This window comes from Crassostrea angulata, chromosome 6, assembly GCF_025612915.1.
Source record: "Crassostrea angulata isolate pt1a10 chromosome 6, ASM2561291v2, whole genome shotgun sequence".
Taxonomy (NCBI): Eukaryota; Metazoa; Mollusca; class Bivalvia; order Ostreida; family Ostreidae; genus Magallana; species Magallana angulata.
The window spans coordinates 54,367,511-54,387,955 of NC_069116.1; the positions used below are offsets into that span (position 1 = coordinate 54,367,511).

General features: G+C 32.7%; 1 protein-coding gene across 2 annotated transcripts in view; it reads right to left on the bottom strand.

Moving 5' to 3' along the window:
- LOC128187377 (RAB11-binding protein RELCH homolog) overlaps positions 1 to 19,067 on the bottom strand; it is a 41,424-nt gene extending 22,357 nt beyond the window's left edge. Inside the window, exons 1-24 of one of the 2 annotated variants that reach the window (XM_052857806.1) lie at positions 18,767 to 19,067; positions 17,478 to 17,567; positions 17,107 to 17,178; positions 16,795 to 16,967; positions 16,507 to 16,695; positions 16,095 to 16,183; positions 15,536 to 15,868; positions 15,347 to 15,425; positions 15,132 to 15,230; positions 14,612 to 14,724; positions 14,201 to 14,291; positions 13,790 to 13,861; positions 10,448 to 10,588; positions 9,692 to 9,850; positions 8,223 to 8,403; positions 7,731 to 7,887; positions 7,464 to 7,587; positions 7,241 to 7,289; positions 6,992 to 7,083; positions 6,488 to 6,594; positions 6,160 to 6,259; positions 5,817 to 5,899; positions 5,175 to 5,238; positions 4,661 to 4,799 (exon numbers count right to left, since the gene is read on the bottom strand). In XM_052857806.1, the coding sequence (XP_052713766.1) occupies positions 4,661 to 4,799; positions 5,175 to 5,238; positions 5,817 to 5,899; positions 6,160 to 6,259; positions 6,488 to 6,594; positions 6,992 to 7,083; positions 7,241 to 7,289; positions 7,464 to 7,587; positions 7,731 to 7,887; positions 8,223 to 8,403; positions 9,692 to 9,850; positions 10,448 to 10,588; positions 13,790 to 13,861; positions 14,201 to 14,291; positions 14,612 to 14,724; positions 15,132 to 15,230; positions 15,347 to 15,425; positions 15,536 to 15,868; positions 16,095 to 16,183; positions 16,507 to 16,695; positions 16,795 to 16,967; positions 17,107 to 17,178; positions 17,478 to 17,567; positions 18,767 to 19,064 (3,094 nt within the window). In that variant the 5' untranslated portion in view covers positions 19,065 to 19,067. Of the gene's footprint in view, positions 1 to 4,660; positions 4,800 to 5,174; positions 5,239 to 5,816; positions 5,900 to 6,159; positions 6,260 to 6,487; positions 6,595 to 6,991; positions 7,084 to 7,240; positions 7,290 to 7,463; positions 7,588 to 7,730; positions 7,888 to 8,222; positions 8,404 to 9,685; positions 9,851 to 10,447; positions 10,589 to 13,789; positions 13,862 to 14,200; positions 14,292 to 14,611; positions 14,725 to 15,131; positions 15,231 to 15,346; positions 15,426 to 15,535; positions 15,869 to 16,094; positions 16,184 to 16,506; positions 16,696 to 16,794; positions 16,968 to 17,106; positions 17,179 to 17,477; positions 17,568 to 18,766 lie in introns of both variants that reach the window. The other variant, XM_052857805.1, reaches the window with a different exon arrangement.
- Positions 19,068 to 20,445: the final 1,378 nt, after the last annotated feature.

Consider the following 20,445-nt stretch of genomic DNA (forward strand, 5'->3'; position numbering starts at 1 on the left):
CTCGGTGAATGAGTTATAACTTGGGCACTAGCATCTGATAGACTGTCATGAATGCAAATCTCCCAGCCAGACAAATAATGGTAAGCCTTCCCAAAATGGTGGATTATTCATGTTTGACTAACAGATGATGTGATTTGTTCTCAGCATGCATACTTTGATTTATACTGGTAATAGGGAAATATATGAGATACACAGATACACAACTGGGGGTATACCGGTATTTATTCATTGTGTAGGGGGAACCTTGACTAACTAAGATATCATTTAGATAATTAAGGATTCATTCAGATTAGTTAGATGTTTATGGATTTATACTACATTAACTGCAAGATGAAACAATTATCATAGAAGAAATTGTCAAAATGATAATTCATTAAGACTAATTCATCTATTGCTCTAACTTCCACATCTCTTACTCCCAACATCTTGATTTGTAAAAATGACATTTGTGGTAACATTGAAAACAATTTTCGTTGTTGCAAGAATTGATTTCAAATACTGACAATGCACAAGTAACTGTCTTTTGAAACAGCACTGTAAATTCTGGTCGAGTCAATGTGGACTAAATGAAGAAGTACTACCATAAATGGACGGTTTCTGTCAAATCAAATTTTCTTGGTCTGTTCCACAATCCTTTTTCTCCATCCTTAATAGGTCTCAATTGCTAACCTAAACCTGCTTAACATGCCAACAATAATTTCTCCCTGTATTGATTGTTACGATTAATTCTCCCTGCATTGCTTCTTCCAGTCAGAAAAAGAACAGCACACCCAATTATATTGAATTCTGTATGTGTGCCATTAACTTCATCACAATAATGACCACTCTGACTTTGTCTTTTTAATAATAACATAATTCCAATTCCTTTTAATGAGATGTATATAGTTTCAAAATTAAAAGGAAAATGTCCTTAGCCTAGTGCACATGCAGTTTACCAGATACAAAAAATTTACATCAAAGAATCATAATTTACATGTGAGGCTTCCAAAATACTTTTGAGTAGCCAATTATTAGTGGTAAATTAAGTTGCTAACTTTTAAAACACAACTGATATTACCAGTACATGTATATATGAATGTACAAGACATAACAGAAGAATGGATTGAAAGTGATATAGACAGATAAATAAATAGGCAATTAACTTATGTAAATCAGAGTCAATCTATAGCCAATAAATTCATTCTGCATGTGCATGACGCTCAATATACATCAGTCTGTTAACATCTTCAAACCTCGCATATATAGTTGCACTGCATCAAAACATCCTAAAACTTGGTGTGCATCAAGCCAGTAAATAGACCTAGCACCTGTTCTGTGAAATGAGTTAGACCAGCCCTCTCCATATGTTAACCCACTGACAAAGGATTACAAGTCTGCAGCCAAAGCAAAACGGAGGAAGGAAGCCCCTGCTCAGAATAGTTTTGTCTACACTGTTTGTGATGACAAAAGGAATCCTAATTAGTATTCTGACAAAACAATTACCACAGAAATGTGCAGCCTTTCCTTCTAATGTCAAGTCCTAACATCATCTATATTGAGCTGTCAGCCAAATCACCTGAATACACTGGAGGTAATTGGAAAATTAGATTTCCCAGCAGGCAAAACTACATATTCATTTGTTTCTGTATATCCAATGTAGCCTGTGTATTAACAACTATTGAGTAAGAAGAAATTAATGACCTAATCCTCTTAGTGAAATAAAGCAGTAACTAACCCAGTACTCACTTCATTCATCACATAAATAAGCTTACACAATCATTAGTTACACATTTTAAAAACCAAAAAAAAAACCCACTTTATTCTCTCTGTTTTTTATTATTGAAATTTAATTAATTGAATAAAATTTATCCCTCAGATTTTTTTTAACTCTCTCTCTCTCTCTCTCTCTCTCTCAAAATATATGTAATACCCTAATGCAACAAAATACAAACTCTGAATCCTCTGACTGCTGCATTCATGTGCATGATAATATTCAAAACATAAATCTGACAATTTTTGTATTGATGCAAGATATTTCTAAATACGTTGTAAGAATTTGTTTCTGCAAATTTTCTATGTAAAAGATATATACACTGGTTGCTAGTTTTGATATAATGTAACTTCTCTGCATTGTGCAATAGGGATACATAAGCACAAAGGCACAGACATACCGGGTACATAAATACAAACAAATTAGCAGAGAAAATTGCCATCAAACATTTCATAAACCAAACACAAAGGAAATACACTGGTTAGCACCAGGATAAATGGATGATCCAAACAACCAAATCGCTTCAAATTCAGATCTGGGATTTTATTCACTGATAGATTGGATGGGAATTGGTGTTATTGAGTTAATGACAAATAGTCTACAGTAAGGAGATCTGTTCCATGCCAACAGCAGCAACCTGTCAATACAATTAGGACAAAATCAAACAATATGGAGCCGCATCCCCAATCTCGATCTCCATCTGTCAGGAACACAGCTCTTGGATAAGTGTAGTGACGTACACCACATCACCGACTGTTTTTTAGTCAAGCAGTCTTTTTGAAAAATAATTTTAATCTTTTTTTTCCTGTCTCACAAAAATTTGCATTAAAGGGGTATATCTGTCACTTTTTTTTTATTCCTGTTAGTTATTTTGTTTAGTGATTTAAGAAGTTTCTAATAGCAAACAATACTAAACACAACTTCTGCATATTGTAATTTTTGCTAAAAGTTATCTTGAAAATTAAATCATTGCAGAAATAACTGGATATATGGTACTTTCCATTTCTATGGTTCTGTATTAATTCTTTTGATTGAAAGTAAAAAACAAAAGTTTTCTAGCATCTTCAACATATTATGAAAATATCTGAAGAAAAGAAATTGTTCTAAAGTTCACTCTATTCCTTGCCTCTGGTCCGTGTGTTGATTTTAATGACTTCACGCCAGTGAACTATGATGTTAAGGTTATGTGGTCGTCTTTAACCGGTTAATGATAACTGGCCTCGTTTTACAGTTAATTATTAACCCTCTTGATGATCTTCAGACACCCCATTATCTGTTTCTTTCTCCCTTTATCCTCTTTCTCTCAACATTCACTCTAAACTTTTCAATAACACCCACCATCAGCTCCTAGCTCCACTCAAGGTGAGAGATAAAGGGTTTGTTCTAACAGTGGAACTGGGCTAAACACATGGCTTGCCCTAATCCTGCATGGTTTTAATTTCCTCTAAATGTAAACACAAAAAATTCTCCCTATTTATGTATCTTCTATTTACCATACATCAAAATGAACTCCAAATCAAACCTCATTTTTGCATCATTCTAGGCAGTAAAAATTAATAATACCCACAAGTATATCTGTAAACTATGATTTATATATGCACCTAAATTAATGTTGATGAAATTTAACCTTGATAATCCATGACCTTGTCCTTTACTAAACTTTTCACTCCACAGATATCTACAGTAATCTTGAATCTATTCTTGAGAGTTAGGATTAGTGCTACAGACGGACTGAGAAATTCATAAATAACTCATTGGCAGGACTACAAAAGTAAGAACTATGCAAATGTGTGAAACATGTTTCAATTGTCAAATGCAAGGCAAAAAAGTTGCAAAACTTAGTGTTAACGTCATTGTACAATTCTTATATTTGACATGTATCTTTGTTAACTTTAAAAATTGATTTAATATTTGTTTAATCAACTGTATGCCATTTGTTAGATTTGTATGGTTTCCTATATTTTGTTGTCTCACTTTTTTGCCACTGATTATCAAATCCATGCATCAAACTGATAATTTGTATCATTGCAAAACAATTCTCATGAAGGCTTAGACTCTTGGATCATAAACAAATGGCAAATAACTGTATCAAAAAGTTTTATTTCATAAGTTTTTCCTAATCTTTTTAGGCATAACTGTGATACTTGGAACTGATCAATTAAATACAACATTTTTGTGGAATCTGTTTACTGGTAACCATATAAGAAATAAAAAAAACCTGACAATATGGTAATTGATTTTTTTTCCTAATACATGTATTACCAATATGTCAACATTTTTTCTGATAGATGGTGGAATTTATAGCTAAACAAAAACAAAATTGGCACAACCTGTCTAATAATCCTCCCCCCCCCCCCCCCTCCTCAGTTCCCGAGACATAAAGAGAAGCTCATCAGGCAGAAGATAAATGGCCACAGTCAGTTCAAAGGTTTGGCCAGACTCCAACCGGAGCGAGGATTAACACCTATTGACCGCTCTCACTGACCGAGAAATGTTTGTAAACAAGGGAACCAGTCAACTTCCCATTCTACAGACAATTTAACTGCTGGTAGGGTTCATTGCAAAGTGACAGAGAAATTAACAGGCAGATTTTTGTAGTTAGGCTCCGCTGGGAGAAGGCTTTACTGCTTGGTGATTTGGCAGGCAGGCAAAACAAAAACAATCAAAACAATTTTATAACTTGGACCATACTGCAATGTGTGCAATGTCAAAAACAATAGATGATTACAAGTTTCTCTTCCTTGCAAGCATTGTTGCTCTTTTTACAAAAGCTTCATGGATTCATACACAGGTGTAACCTCAAATCCTCAGAATGACACTAGATGCTCTGAATCTCAATATACAAGCTTCTTGCATTATAGATGTACATAACTTGCAGTCCAAGAGGGAAGTAGAAAAATGAGTACTCACGATCATCTCGAAAACGAGGTTCTGCATTTGGACCAACTCGAGCTAGTGTGCGAATGAGCTCAATGTTGACTTCATGTTCATCTCTATACATTCGGTCATCCATAAATGTAACAAACTGCATGTAAACTCTGTCTAGCATCTAAAGCAATTGAAAATCAAAATGACTTTAAGTAGTCCATACTTTTTGATAAAACATGTTACAAAATACATGCATCAATATATACTATCAAAACAAAGTAAATGCCATGGCTATGGAGACATTTCACCAGGAATTTTTTTCTAAATGTAAATTACCCAGGTATCAATTCCAAAGACAAGCGATTTTGATTCGTTATAAGCGTAATTCATTATAACCGTCAAGTTTATAACAATTAATCAAGTCATGGGGAATAAAAACCACTTCGCGGTAAGTGTCAATTCATTTTAAGTGTATTCACTATAACCATGTTTTACTGTATTACTGTTTAATCTTTAAAATCTTTCAAAGAATAGCATTCTTCCATTGGTTACTTACATCTACGAGGGAAACGTTTTCTATTATTGCACCAAGAGCAGGAATGGTTGCTGTACGAACAATACTGGAAAATAAAAGATCTAGTATGCAGACATTGACCTTTTTCTCCTACTTGTAATTGAAATCTACTGTGCATGAAATTGACAGTGCACATTCTGATATTGTAAAACTCTAACAAAATGACAATCTTAAAAATCGTTTACATTCAGTGCACTTTATATCAAAAAATTCTTTATTATCAAAGCATTTAAAATTATAATTAATTATTCTTGAGCATCTCTGCCGCTGTTACTTGTTTGAGTTTTTTAAGAAACAAAATCAAAATGCCAGAGGAAATTTATAGGGAGTATCCACTCAACAAAAGAAAATCTTAAAAGTGTTTTGAATCCATTATCATTATCTTCTATGAAAGTTTCAATGTCACTGTCTAAATACAGTCATATAATTACATATTTACAGTTACTGCATTATATTGTACCACAATACCCCAAATCAATGTGATAATTTTGTGTTGGAGACACAGAGCAATATGTAGATAGTCATTATTGTAGTTGTCTAAATATTGTCTAAAAAATCAGCCAAGGCGGATGCTTTTTATAACCTAGATATCCAAAAAGAAGTTTGTACTGTGAGAGTACTTACATCTCTGGATCTGTACCAAGGGTGACTAGAGCAGGAAAGACGCGGGTTGAGATGAGATTCTCTCCGACCCCCTTCACCATCAGCTACAACAAAAAATATTACAGGATTAGCATTTCTATGCCTCAATACATCACTACATTAAATAGCTTTTTTCTTGAAAATTACTAACTGACAACTTTATGTTCAGATTAATAATTGATTAACTCAATTGATTCGCATTGACTTCTTTTTGCAACAGAACCTAAAACTAACAGCAAAAAAATATTCGCATATGAGATGTACTTGCAAAGCTTGTGAAATTTTCTAGCAAGCATATAAATGTTGGTTTACGAAGAGAGATTACCTCAAACAGTCTGGCTGACGTTGCTCGGACCTGAGGCGAGGTGTGGACGACGGCATCCCACAGCACGGTCAGCAGCAACTCGTGGTTACTGTGGGTGGAGCTACCGAAAAGTCAAACAGGAAAAAGTTGAAATTCAAACGTATAAACTTCACAGGTTAATTACATTTGATTCAAGGTATGAATATGTGCAGACATCATTAAATTAACATAATTTACATGTAATTTAGCTGGGGACAATACAGACTGCCCAAGATTTGCAGGTTGTGGTGACATGCATGTAATTTCGTGGACAGACACTTTTCAGTCTTCACGACCACAAAATGCCTACCTGAGTTCAGTGAAGGCTGCCTTTAAACTGTCCAGTGGGGCTTGATATATGGACAAAGTACAGAGGATTTCTTGTAGGAACTGACTCAGCTGTTGTCTGTCTTCTTCCTTTATTACATAAAACAACAAAGGATGTCACTTCAAATACATCATCAGGGATCGCAACATCAAGGATCGCAAATATAATACATAATCTCATTTTTCATTTTAAATACAGTAGAACACAGAGCAAAATGTCAAGGATGAGTGCTTTTTAATTTGTTACAACAACCATCATTCTCTATATTCAGTAAGTTTATGATACAAAGTTAAAATAATTGGAATGAAACTGACTTCTTATGATATAATTTTAAGATAATTGAAAGGAAACTGACTTTAGTGTAAGCTTGACTTTGTTATAAGCCTGTCAACTGTTACTGTTTTTAACTGTATCTTACTGTATTTTTGTAAATGATTGCTAATAATATAAATTAAGCTAGAAATCAATTAAGGCGATAATTCGTACAGAGTTGAATGCAGACAGAACTCCGGCAGCATAGACCGGGACGACACATGTGGTGACACTCGTCTGCTTGGCAGCAGCGTAACCACGGTGATCTGTAAGAAACAATGCACCTGCTCTAAACTGAAATTTTTAAAAAATTTAAATTTAAAAAAAAAACATACATGTATGACATGCAGTAGAGTGTATTGATTCATACACATTTGTTCAGCATTCATTAATAAACATGTGTTAAAAGTCTTAACAACATACCTGTATGCTCATCTGTCAGTACCATTAACTCAATAAATTTTGGTCTCAACTGAAAAAAAAAAATACAAATTAATCTAAGCCATAAAAACTAAAATTATAATCATATGAGGATAAACTTAACATATACAGGAACATATTTTTTTCCCATTAATGAAAATATCTGATAAAATCTTAATGTTAATGACTGACCAATATTTAGTAATTGCCAAATTAAAATACTTGCCCTTTTCTCCACAAAAACTTTTCCAAATGTCCGAGATAGCAGAAAAAAGCATCGACATAAACTATTCACAATTTTGGGTAGGGCTAGACCTGCCCCTAACACAACTTCTAGTAGTCGAGGAATTCTGTCAAGGAAAGGTTAATACAGTCGAAAGCTTAGATTAAAATTGTTCTACATGTGATTCAAAAACTTTGACAATGAACAATAAAAATGCTATATGTTGAAACTTTTAACATCTGAAGGCAGTTATTTGACATTTTCACTTACAAATTATTCACAACCCAGTTGAAAGAATCCCACGGTTCAAACCATTCTTTTCCAATATGATTTTCGAATAAATGAACAAAGGCAGACAACTGATCCTTGTCACCACAGACCACCTTTAGGTCGCTAAGTATGGAGCTTGGTTTGGGAAAACGAGATACTGGAAAAAAGATAATTCCTCCATGAAAACAAAAATATTAGCAATTGATAAGGCAAACAGAGCATAAGTTTCATATATTTGAAACACATAAAAAAAACTTATCATTTCATATGTCATAAGAATAAATTAATGATGGAAAATTGAATTATCAGTATACAAATATTATAGAATTTATATTCAAGTAAACCGCAATGGAAAATATCAAATTTACATAAAAAATTTAGCTTGAAGCCCAATTCTGTAATAGCAAAAACAAGATACATAACTGTCATGAAGAGCTTTTGTTTTTTAATAATTTACTGTGATTACGAAACAAGAAGTAGTCGGGTACTGACTATCAACGTCCACCACATTGTGCAGAACTTCACCGACTCTGTCAGAGTATGGCCCCGTCTTTATGACGGACACATACAGGAAGGAGATCAGCTCTTGTAGGGCCGCCATCGAATTCATGAACCGTGACTCGTTCAGTGGAATGTGAGTACTATTTGAGGCTTTCTGTGCCGCCAGAGCACACTGAAATATACACAAGTTCTACCATGTACAAAACTGGCCATGAAAGGAAATGTCCGTCTTCTTTTGATAAAATTTTGAATTAATTAAAAACTTATTTTGCTTTACAATAATATAAGTATTAATTAGAATTATACCAATATAAACATGTAATTAAAAATGGATTAAGATTGATATTAGGATTAACCATCACCAAAAGAGTGGCAGAAATATTCTGTAATTAGCGGTACTTAAACTATCTGATCGTTTGGTATTTAAAATACTAGTGTAAAAAATTCTATATAAAATCAAAAGAAAAAAGATCAAGAATTGAGAATGAAATACTTGAAACTTTCTCTTAGCGGATATGCAATAAATATGCAAAATATACAGAAGTTTTTTTATTGTGTAAAGAAAAAAATATGGATAAATTTTTAGTACAATGTGTTGAAAATATAAAAAGGAAACCAAAATTAACTACTTTTAAAAAAAATCATGATTAGGGCAATAATAAAAATTTATTTCTTAAATTTTACATTCAAGTGCAGAGAGCAAAGAGAGTGGCCCTTCTACTGCAAGAACCCAGAAAAATACATTCTTAGCAAAATAAGGAAATTTACAGATGAAATTAAATATATGTACATAACTTGAAAAAAAAGAGCAAATAATTGTAAGATTTTGATCATGTGTACTAAGTGTCATGTTTGTACATGTTACATGTATACAGTAATCAATAAACATGTATATTGTAATAAAAATAGATAAAAACAGCTTTACAGAATATTTCTGATTTATACAATACCGAGAGGAAGTTGTGCTCATCAGAAGTCTAGTGGAAACCAGTGGCAAAAAAACACATCAAATGCAAAACAAATCTAACACAGTTTTCCAAATGATTAAAAAAAAATATGTTTTTGTAAATGGCATCTTATACATTTTTTCGCAATTAAGTAAAAGCTAAAACGTTAAAATCATTGATACACGTATTTTGTAAGGTAAAATGAAAAGTTAAATCAATTAAGCAAAACTACAAATATTAAAAAAAATATATATATATATAAAGCAGATCTGTTAAAAGAGCATCATTTTTACCAGTAATTGAATTTGTTTTTCCCTTTACTTCAAGCTTTTTTCTAGTCAAAATGAAATTGATTTGAATTTTTTTCTGATTGTCATAAGCGTTAACAATTTATAGTATTGAATTTCTTCACAGCAATCTGTTACATATATAAGTGGATGCTTCTTTAACAGAGGGTGTCTAGCGAAAGAAGAAGAGGGATTAAACTGGTTCCCATCAGGGAATTGCCTTAACTAGTTCTTCCAGGTCCCTGACCACACTGTGGATCAAACTATGCTGGAGTTTATCCAGTTCGTCGGCCCACACAGCGAGGGACGGCAGAAAGACATGGAGGGCCGTCATCACCACTCGCTCCGAGGGGTCCTTCAGGGACGTCCACAGGAGTTCACAACCCTACAAAGCCAAGTTACAATTCTCAATGGTTTTCAATAATACCGTATACCTGGGCTTTTTTTGCTTGTCACAAGATTTGCGAAAATGGGGAAAATACGTAGCATTTTTAATCTGCCTCAGTCATTTTTTGCAATTTTAAAAATGTCTTATAGAAAATGATACAGGATAAAATTTCTGTGTATTTTGCAATTTGAAAGAGATTGCCCAAAAAGCAAAAATTAGATCATCGCAAAAATTACTGTATATACGGTACTTGTGACACAAATTTGATGAGGAAAATGATTTCTAAACACATGATAGAGTTAGTCACCTTTACCACCATACTAGAGACTGTAGGCCAAACTAGTACATGTTCACCTTTTATCAGTAAAAAATTAATATATGTGTGGCAGGAACATAAGGCAAATGATCTTAACAATATCAAAGTAATGAATAAAAATAAATTTTATCAATCAACTTAAATCTATCTACACTGCAAATCATTGTATGAGTATCTAACATAAACTCCCAGAAACGCAAGAAGTACATATATTCATGACACTTTTGTTCCTGAGAGTAAGACGCGTATAAATGGTGCAGGACTTCCCTTCTTCCTACCTGAGTGTACTTGTCTGTATCGCTGATAAATCCAAACAAGATTCCGAGGCTGCGAACGACGGCTTCCCGGACTTCTGCCTCCTTGTCATCCACCATCATTTGCTGCAGCATTGACAGGATCAGCGAACTAAGAATCTCCGTCTACAATATAAAATAAAAATTTCAGTCTATTGCAGAAATTCAGAATCTGAGTCTACAGTACAAATTTAAAATCCCAGTCTACAATAAAAACTCAAATTCTTTGTCTATAATGCAAACTCATAATATCAGTATACAATACAAACTCAAAATCATAGTACATGTATAAACATAGGTAATCACAGATTACAAAGCTCACTGAGACGAGACATCACCCTTATGAGACTTTACCTTTATGAGACCATTTTTATCATATTAAATGAAAATCATACTTTATGATCTTGGATATTCATGGATTCTGTTTTGACACAATATCCTATATCATCTGTTAAAAAATTGTATGATAATCATATGTTCATATGTTAATCAAAACAATAATATAATATTAAATATTGCATCCTATCATTTTTACAACATATATCATATAATACAATAAAATACCATAATAAACAATGATGAGATATGATATTGTAACGTATGATATGACATTGTATTGTGTTATACGTTATTGTATTTGATCACATAATACAATATCATAATATATAAAACAATATAGTATTATATTACAATATCATATTACATAATACATCATAACATTGAAACATATGATATTATATTGTATAATATAGTATGATTTTGTATGATACTGTATCATTTTTGATACATAATATGATATTGTATCATATGATACAATATTATGTGATATAGTAAAATATTATATAATACAATATCGTATTATACATATTGTATCATATGATACAATAATATATTTTACAATATCATACAAAACAATTTCATGTAATGTGAAAATATATCATATTATAAACCAATATCATAATTATTATACAATATCGTATGATACGATATTATAAAATATTAAAGTATCGTATATACAATTTCATGTGATATAATTCTATATTACAGAAACTAATATCATATACAATATCGTATGATACAATATTATAGAATATACAATATTGTATCATAGGATACAATATTATATTTTGCAATATCTTATGTAATAGTATCATGTGATAAAATAATAATTTAACAATACAATATCACACAATATTGTATCATAATATACAATACTATACATGATGATATCATGATACATTATCATAACATAAAATATCAAAAAATTGATACAATATCATATCGTATCATATAACTCTTTATAATATTACATATGATATTATATTGTATCATATTAAACAATATTGTTTCATACCATACAATACTATATCATAGGAATCATGTTATATCATTTATCAACTAACACATCTATCTATCGAGGGTTTGAGTGAGGTAGGAGATTTCTTTACCATCCTTGATAATGGAGATCAGGCTCTGCATCTGAAGCAACCTCTGCGTTTCATTTAAAATATAGTCAAATCAACTATGCAAGCTATCATCTATAAAACATGTGACCTGTTCCAAAAAAACTAAACATTATCAAGCATCCGAAACCTATGGCTCAGATTCAGCATTCAAGCCTGTCAGGTGCATCAGTATACATAAGACGCATCTCCATGCAAGTTTGGTTAAGTTCAGACCAGTAATAACTAAGATATCATCATCAGAGGGCACTAGCAATTAAAACCTTAACCTGCTCCAGCATCCGCAACCTATGGCTCAGATTCAACATCCATGCCTGTCAGGTGCATCTGTATCATAAAACACACCATCCATTCAAGTTTGGTGAAGTTAGGACCTGTAATAACTAAGATATATTTTTTAGCATCCTTGATAATGGAGATCAAGCTCTGCAACTGGAGCTTCCTCTGTGATTCATTCATATTACAGTTTAATCAACTATGTGAGTTTGAAATAGTACTATTATCTATTAAACATGTGACCTGTTCCAAAAAACTTAACCATATCCAGCATCTGAAACCTATGGCTCAGACTCAGCATTCAAGCCTGTCAGGTGCATCAGTATCATTAGACTGGAAGTCTGGTGAAGTTAGGACAAATAATAACTAAGATATAATCATAAGAGGGCACCTGTTTCAAAAACTTTTACCAGCTCCAAAAACCTTAACCTCCTCCAGCATCCAAAACCTATGGCTCAGATTCAGCATTCAAGCTTGTCTGGTGCATCAGTATCATAAGACACACCATCCATGGAAGTCTGGTGAAGTTAGGACAAGTAGTAACTAAGATATAATCATCAGAGGGCACCTGCAACAAAAACTTTATCCAGCTCTAAAAACCTTCACCTCCTTCAGCATCTGTAACCTATAGCTCATATTCAGCACCCAAGCCTGCCTGGTGCATCAGTATTATAAGACACACCATCCATGCAAGTTTGGTGAAGTACGGACCAGCAGTAAATTAGATATTGCTATCAAAGGGCACCTGCAACAAAAACTTTAACCTGCTCCAATAACCTTAACCTCCTTCAGCATCCGAAACCTTTAGCTCAGATTCAGCACTCAAGCCTATCAGGTGCATCAGTATCATAAGACACACCATCCATGTAAGTTTGGTGAAGTACGGACCTGCAGTAACTTAGATATTGCTATCAAAGGGCACCTGCAACAAAAACTTTAACCTAGTCCAACAACCTGAACCTCCTCCAGTATCTGAAATTTAGGACTCAGATTCAGCATCCAAGTCTTTCAAGTCCATAAGTAGGTCCAGATGCATCATCCATGCAAGTTTGGTGAAGATAGGACAAGTAATAGCTTAGATACAGGACCTGCAACAAAAACCTTTAACCAGGTCCGGACGCCGACGCCGACACCGACGCCGAGGGTATAGCATAAGCTCCCCCTGACTTCGTCTCGGTGAGCTAAAAACAAACTCATAATATCAGTATACAATACAAACTCAAAATCTTAGTACATGTATAAATACAAACTTAGAATCTCAGTCTACAATACAAACTTAGAATTTCTGTCTATAATAAAGCTCAGAATCTCAGTCTTTAATGCAAACTCAGAATATCAAATACAAATCACACTACCAAAAAACCCTCAGAAATCAGTCTATCATACAAATCTCGGTCTTTAATAAACTAATGTCTTCAACAAATACTGGTACCCATTAAAACAGTTTCGTCTAGATCTATTAACTCAGTGTTGAAAAAACACAGACTTATCACAACTTGTTTTTTGCCTTGTCAATGTGATAAGATGATTCACACACCATGATGTAAGGAGAGTAAGATGTTACTATATACATGATGTAAATACTGACTGGTAAGTAGGATGCCAGCGCCCCACAGGCCTCAGCCACCAGGATTCTTCTCTCAGGGTACTTGTGATTTATCTGGACAAATAAATTTCAATGCTTTAGCTAACTGAACAGAACTATATTTTGCATCGTGATATGTAAAAGCCAAAGAGCCAGAAGTAATGAGAAACTTTGTGCAATTATACCCATAACAAAATATTTCAAATGGCAAAAAAACTTTTATTGTCAGTTTCTCACATATTAAAAAATTTCAAAATAAAATGTATTGGCATAATTTTGTTACTTTGTTACTTCCCTAATAAACACTTGTTCTAAGCAAAAGAGTAACATTGACTTAATGGAATTTTTAATTTCATTTCCTTTTTTTACCAAACCAATCGTCTTTGCATTAATACTCCTGTAGGAGACTCTAACCTGTTCCCAGCACTGGGGGAGGAGTTCTTCCATCAGCCGAGCACTTCCTGTGTGTTGTGCAAAGGCCACACAGCCTGTCATTATCATCTGTCTGTCAATCAGAAACCAAAAGGATTTATACTTTTAATTAACCTAAGTCAACATTTATAAATTTTATAATTTTCAGCCTTAAACATTTATATTTGATTTGTTTCATTTTTTAAGTTATGAATTATTTTATTGTATGGAAAAAGTCCTTATATTATAGGTCTAGATTATACCGGTATCTTTATGCATAACTCTTTTAAGAGATATAAAAATAGTCTAAAAATGACCAAATCCATTCAGCTCTCTTTATAAGATTATAAAATTAATACAAAAATTCAACTATATCTACATTTCTTTGATTATTCATTATTTTAGCTAACAAACCTTTGTTCTTCATCTGGTTTTTTGATCAGGTTAAAAAGTATGTTTAGGAGTTTGTCCCTCTCCTTGGAATCTGGATGCAGCATGGCTGTGCATAGTATCAAGGGAATTAACTCCTGTCGAATCAACCATTATTAATGAATACCCAAGGTTTGCACAGTAAATGTTTATAGTGTCTGAATCTTTGAGAACCCTTTGACTAGTTCATTACAATGTATCAAATGTTATTTTCTTCAGTTTTAAGTATTTTTATTCAATGGCTTATAATATTTAATATAATATTTAAGGCTTCCATATATACCGTTAAAATTGTCTCTTTTTACTGTTCACTAAACAACATAGAAATTCAACTTGTTTTTTAAAATTTGAGCAGAATTCCTTCCCTAAAATACATATGCAATCCTACTTAATTTTCCTTTTTGAATAATTGTTGGTAAATGGGGTGAAAATGAAATGTTGGGTAAGCCTACTCATAGAACATGTAATGTACAACCTGTATATTGCAAGAAAACAAGAGACAAACCTCTCTCTTGGCCAGGAGCACATTGGGTACGATATGAGGGAGACAGCGAGCCAACATGGTGATGATATGGTCTCTGTCTGCACCAATGATCTGCGAAACCTACAAACAAATAAATCTGGATGGTTAAAGGCATGACATTGTATACCTACTCATACTTTTAATAAGAAATGACATGAAAAACACAAAAATCATTTCTGAATGTAAATTTTTCTTACCTCATGCACAATACGATTGTCTTTAGAAACATGAAAACAAACATCTAGTAATGATTTTCTGAATGTTGGCGTCAAATGCCTAGCAAAAAAAAAAAAAGAACCCCTAATTTTTCTTTTTCTCATTTGTTTCTTCTCAACTCACAAGATACTGTAAAATATTAACACTTGGGATACTCTGATATAGCTGACCTTTTTGATGTGTCTTCTGTGCTCTCTGAGGTGGGGCTCATGGTCATTGTCGGACTTCTGTCGTCTAAGCTTCCATTTCTGTCCAGCACCACGACGGACTCTGACGACCCTTCACTAATGTCTCGGTCCCTGGACTGGTCCCCATTTATCACAGACTTAGCCTTACTATCACTATCCTTCACTGAATCAGTCACATCTGTCCTATCACATTCCTCATTACAATTGTTTACAGAATTGTCAACACCCAATGTGCAATCATTATCCTGATTGATGGAAATGGAATGCTTTTTTGAAGGAGTAAAACTGTATATCATTTGGTTTTCAGATCTTTGGCTAAATGGGAAGAAATTTTTAATATGGAAAAATATAAAGAACAAAAACCCCCCCAAGGAATACCTGCTACAGTCAACCTAATATATAATAATTAACACATAATTTTAATTGCTGATCCTGGTAAATATAATAGAGTTTGTGTATCTCAGATATTATCATCATAATTGTAACATAAAATAATCTAAATAGAATATATCATAAATAAATTCTGATGCATTAAACTTACTCATATAATTCAGTAATCTGGGATTTCAAGCTCTGGTTTTCTTTCTTACAAACATCAATTTGATTTTCAAGGTCAGCAACCTTAGATTCCTGTAAATTAAATATAAACATAAAATCAATAAAATGTAGATACCCCAGTTCAAAGTATAAATTCTCCACTATTCTACATCTTAATGCTACATTGGCTGAACATCATTTCTATTGTACATGTTTGGAACAATATCAACTTTTAATATGATAAAATTATAAAATCAAATTTGTGTAAAGTTCAAGGTCAAATCAACAACAACATGATGATGTGACCTTGACCTTGGATCATTGCTATATTCTATTCTAAATCACAAATATAATACATGTATCATCTGTCAAAAATGTTGGCATCTTGATTCATTTTGAGGACTGACAGAACTCACCAACTGAGATTTCAGATCGGTCCATTCCTCCCACAGCTTTTGGTCTTCCTCCCTCTCCAGCTCTACCTGGCAGTGAAAGTCCTCAGTTGACATTACTGGAGTGGCATGGTTGCCATAATCCTTGTACAGATGCAGCAAACTCGGAGGACGAGCCATGTTCAAGCCAACATCATCCCAGTCCTCAAAATCCTGTCCCAGCATAAAAAAACCAAGCAGGTGCGTTCTTATTCTTCATCACCATGAAGCTTGCCCTCAACAACATGATTGTACTTACAGCTCTATCCTTACCTGGTCCTCATTCTCCTCAGAGAATGTGACTGCTGTGAGTTTGTAGTTTTGGAGGAGGAGATACTCATTGATCAGGAAATTAATGGCTTTCTTGTCCAGTGGTTTAATGGCCTCCTCTTGACCCAGGGTCACCACGCCCTCATTGACCTGTTCTGTGGACCCTAACTCATTTTCTGTAAATCAGGTTACAACTTAAAATTTCTTTTTTCCATAAATCATGTTATTATTAATGTATGTTAATATTTGAATCAAATAACAGTTAACATTTTTTTTCATTGGACCGATCAAATTCAAAACATTAGAACAATTTACCTGCTTCCTGTGTTAAACTAGCTCGAAGTGATTTAATAGTTTCTTGGGCTTTTCTCAGCTCAAACTCCAGAACTGCAAAACATAACATTGTAATGGAAAAGGCAAAATAAAAGCCAGTTCATAATACTTAAATCAATAAAATTATTCCTAAATTCATAAAGGTTTATATGACATAATTTTAAAAATACTCAATCATTCAATGCAAGGATATCACGTCACCAACTACTTGTTCAACTTTGGCTTAAAAAAAAACAACAACTTACAATGCTTTGAATAATTCTGCATTAACATTTTATCCCACACATGTCTTAAGCTGGTGTTTATTTAAGAAAATATATTTTTTATTTTTAAATTTTTTTAATTTAATGTACCTGCTACTCGTTCATCAACTTGCCCGCCTCCATCATCAGAATATCTGGCAAAGTCCAAAGAATCGAAGGTTTGTATGCTCGAGGTCCTATCTATAATTTCAAACATAAAATATTTTGAACTTCATCTTTCAAATTAGTATAGTAACAATGCAGCTACTACAATTAAATGATGGCAGTATCGCAGACTAGTCAAAATATATTCTCTGAAGTGTTTAAGTTAATAAAATTTCAATAGGTTAGGAGAAATGGATACCTTGTGATTATCTGATTGCTAAATTGACAGCATACAATTTAATATCAGCAATCATAGCATTAGCCATAAAAATATCGGCACATAAAAAATAATGAATTAGAGACTCTTATGAATAATTTCAAAATTTGTTATCACAAATTGCAATACAACTTTCGGAATCCTAAACATTAAGTTGATTAAACATATCTTAGCATTATATCAAAAAGCTTTTGGGCAGTCCGATGTAATGAAACATCATTGTCGCGCTATGACCAAAACAAGATATGCACAGTACCTACTCAACAGGTCCAGTACAATCTCCAGATTTAGCTATATAGCTTGAATAAGCTAAATAGCTTTATTAAGCTATTCAGAATAGCTTCATTTAGCTATTTTGTCATACATTTTTCTTAAATTTTTAATTTTATCAGTAGGTATAAAAAATCGCACTTTAGTCCAGTGATAGTTTTTAACTTTGAAGTGTTCTGTGAACAATGCATGTAAAGATTACTCATCAATTTGCGTCTCCTTAAGAGACTTTGCACTAAAAGTTTTGGGGCAACTGATTCATGACCACACAGTTACTTCTTGAATGAAATATAAAGGAGGTCAGTTATGGTTGACAAGATAATTGATTGGTAATAATTTATCACAATGAGAAGATATCATACTTATCAACGCCTCATTGCACACAAAGTGGTAAACAGTTACCCAAACAATGGAAATATATTTTTTGCTTATAAGTGTTTAAAAGCTGCAGTGTTAAAACTATCTTTAATTGTGGTCAAGTTTATAATGGTCAGTTGTGCAAATATGAGTAGCAAGTTGATTGCGATTTATTGTCAATTTCTTACAATAAATATTTTCTTAAAAAACTGCACATAAATAGCTTTATCAAGCTATTTTGAATAGCTTTATAAAGCTATATAGCTTTTTCAAGCTATATAGCTAAATCAAGAGATTGTACTGGACCTGCTCAATATAGTCACACGGTTGACATTTCATTGCGCAATATTATCATAAACTGACAAAACAATTAGCAATTCAGAAACATTACGTAATGAAGCAGTTCCAAATTCATCTTTGGTACGCTCAAAATTTCCCGGATTGGAGAAATAATCCCGAAGACGTGGGATTTCTCTTCCGGTCTCCAAAAGCTCGGTGTGAAACTCAAGAGCTGTCAACACAAAGTTTTCCTTCAGTAGGCTCGCAGCAAGTGCATCCAACGAAAGTTCATGGTGGTCGCTCGTCTTTGCAGCCTGAGATTCGATGTCATTTTCACCTGTAACCGTAATCCCAGGCTTTTCCACGTCCTCGTCATCGAGGAACGGGTTTGTGTTGGGGACGTCCGCCATGTTTTTGTCACGTGACAAAATTTACCTCTACATTTTTGAAATTTCATAATCCGGATAAATACGGAAATTACTTATTTTTATAAAACATGCCTTCTTTGTTTTTTTTTTCTTTTTTGAAATGACAACTGTTTTATCAAAATATAATTAGTTACTTCAATAACAAATACATGTATAATCTAAAAAATATAATGGTAATCGGCTTTACTTTGCTTCTTCCACAGAGATATATATATATATATATATATATATATATATATATATATATATATATATATATATATATATATATATATATATATATATATATATATATATATACATATATATATATATATATATATATATGTATATATATATATATATATATATATATATATATATATATATATCCATCACTGTTTTATATAAAATCATAATACGGGGGTACACCTTTATTTGGTATATGATCCTGGTTACGGCACCAGTTTTAAACAGGATTGGAGCCACAATCTTTTTATTTTATTTAACAGAATATATTAAAACCGTTAATTTGTTAAAAGAATACTAGATCTTTAAGCTTCAGCGGCATCACATGTATTTATATTTACATTGCAGCTGTCAAACTATGAAAATTACACCACAAGGCGTGCACAGCTCGCGCTTCGTTAACGATCATTCATCATCGTTATTCACTTTATATAGATCAATATATATTAAAATTTATTTTAAAATTAGGTTGAAAACTCTCATTTTAAAAAAAGAATTTTTAAACCATAAAAACTACCATGGATTTCGATTTTTTCATTTTATTCTATCGCTCATGCGATCTTATATAAAGAAAAATCGCCTATGGCAATACTACATTTTAGCGCCTTTTTTGGGGGACCGGTAAAATAAAGTCGTTCCGAATACAAATCTATTTCATGTATACACAAATCAGATAGAAAACATGCAGGTACAGCTAGTGCAAGTAGTTCACCAAAATTAACAATTGCCACACCTGTGCATTTCTCCCAAAAAGGAGACTGAGAAAGTGCATCGGCCTTGAGTATCTACTCAAAGTAAACAACAATGATTTTGCTAGATTTATTATCAATGTCTCTCAACTAGTTAAATCATTTTCTGTCAGAAAGAGGGGTAAAAACTATTGGTTATAAAAAGAAGAAACTTTTAGATATTGCACAAAAATCACATACCAACCAAGTTCATATCCAAATGAATGAATCAAATCGAAAGCAATTGAAAAAATATGTTCTTTATTCAAAGAAGTATAAATAAACATGCATAAAAAACATTAAATTGATTTGTTAAGATGTTCTTTTTATATTTACAAATAAATGATATTTTCTTCTTTAATTTCTGATAGAAATACATGGATTCTGATTTATATTAAAAATGTACT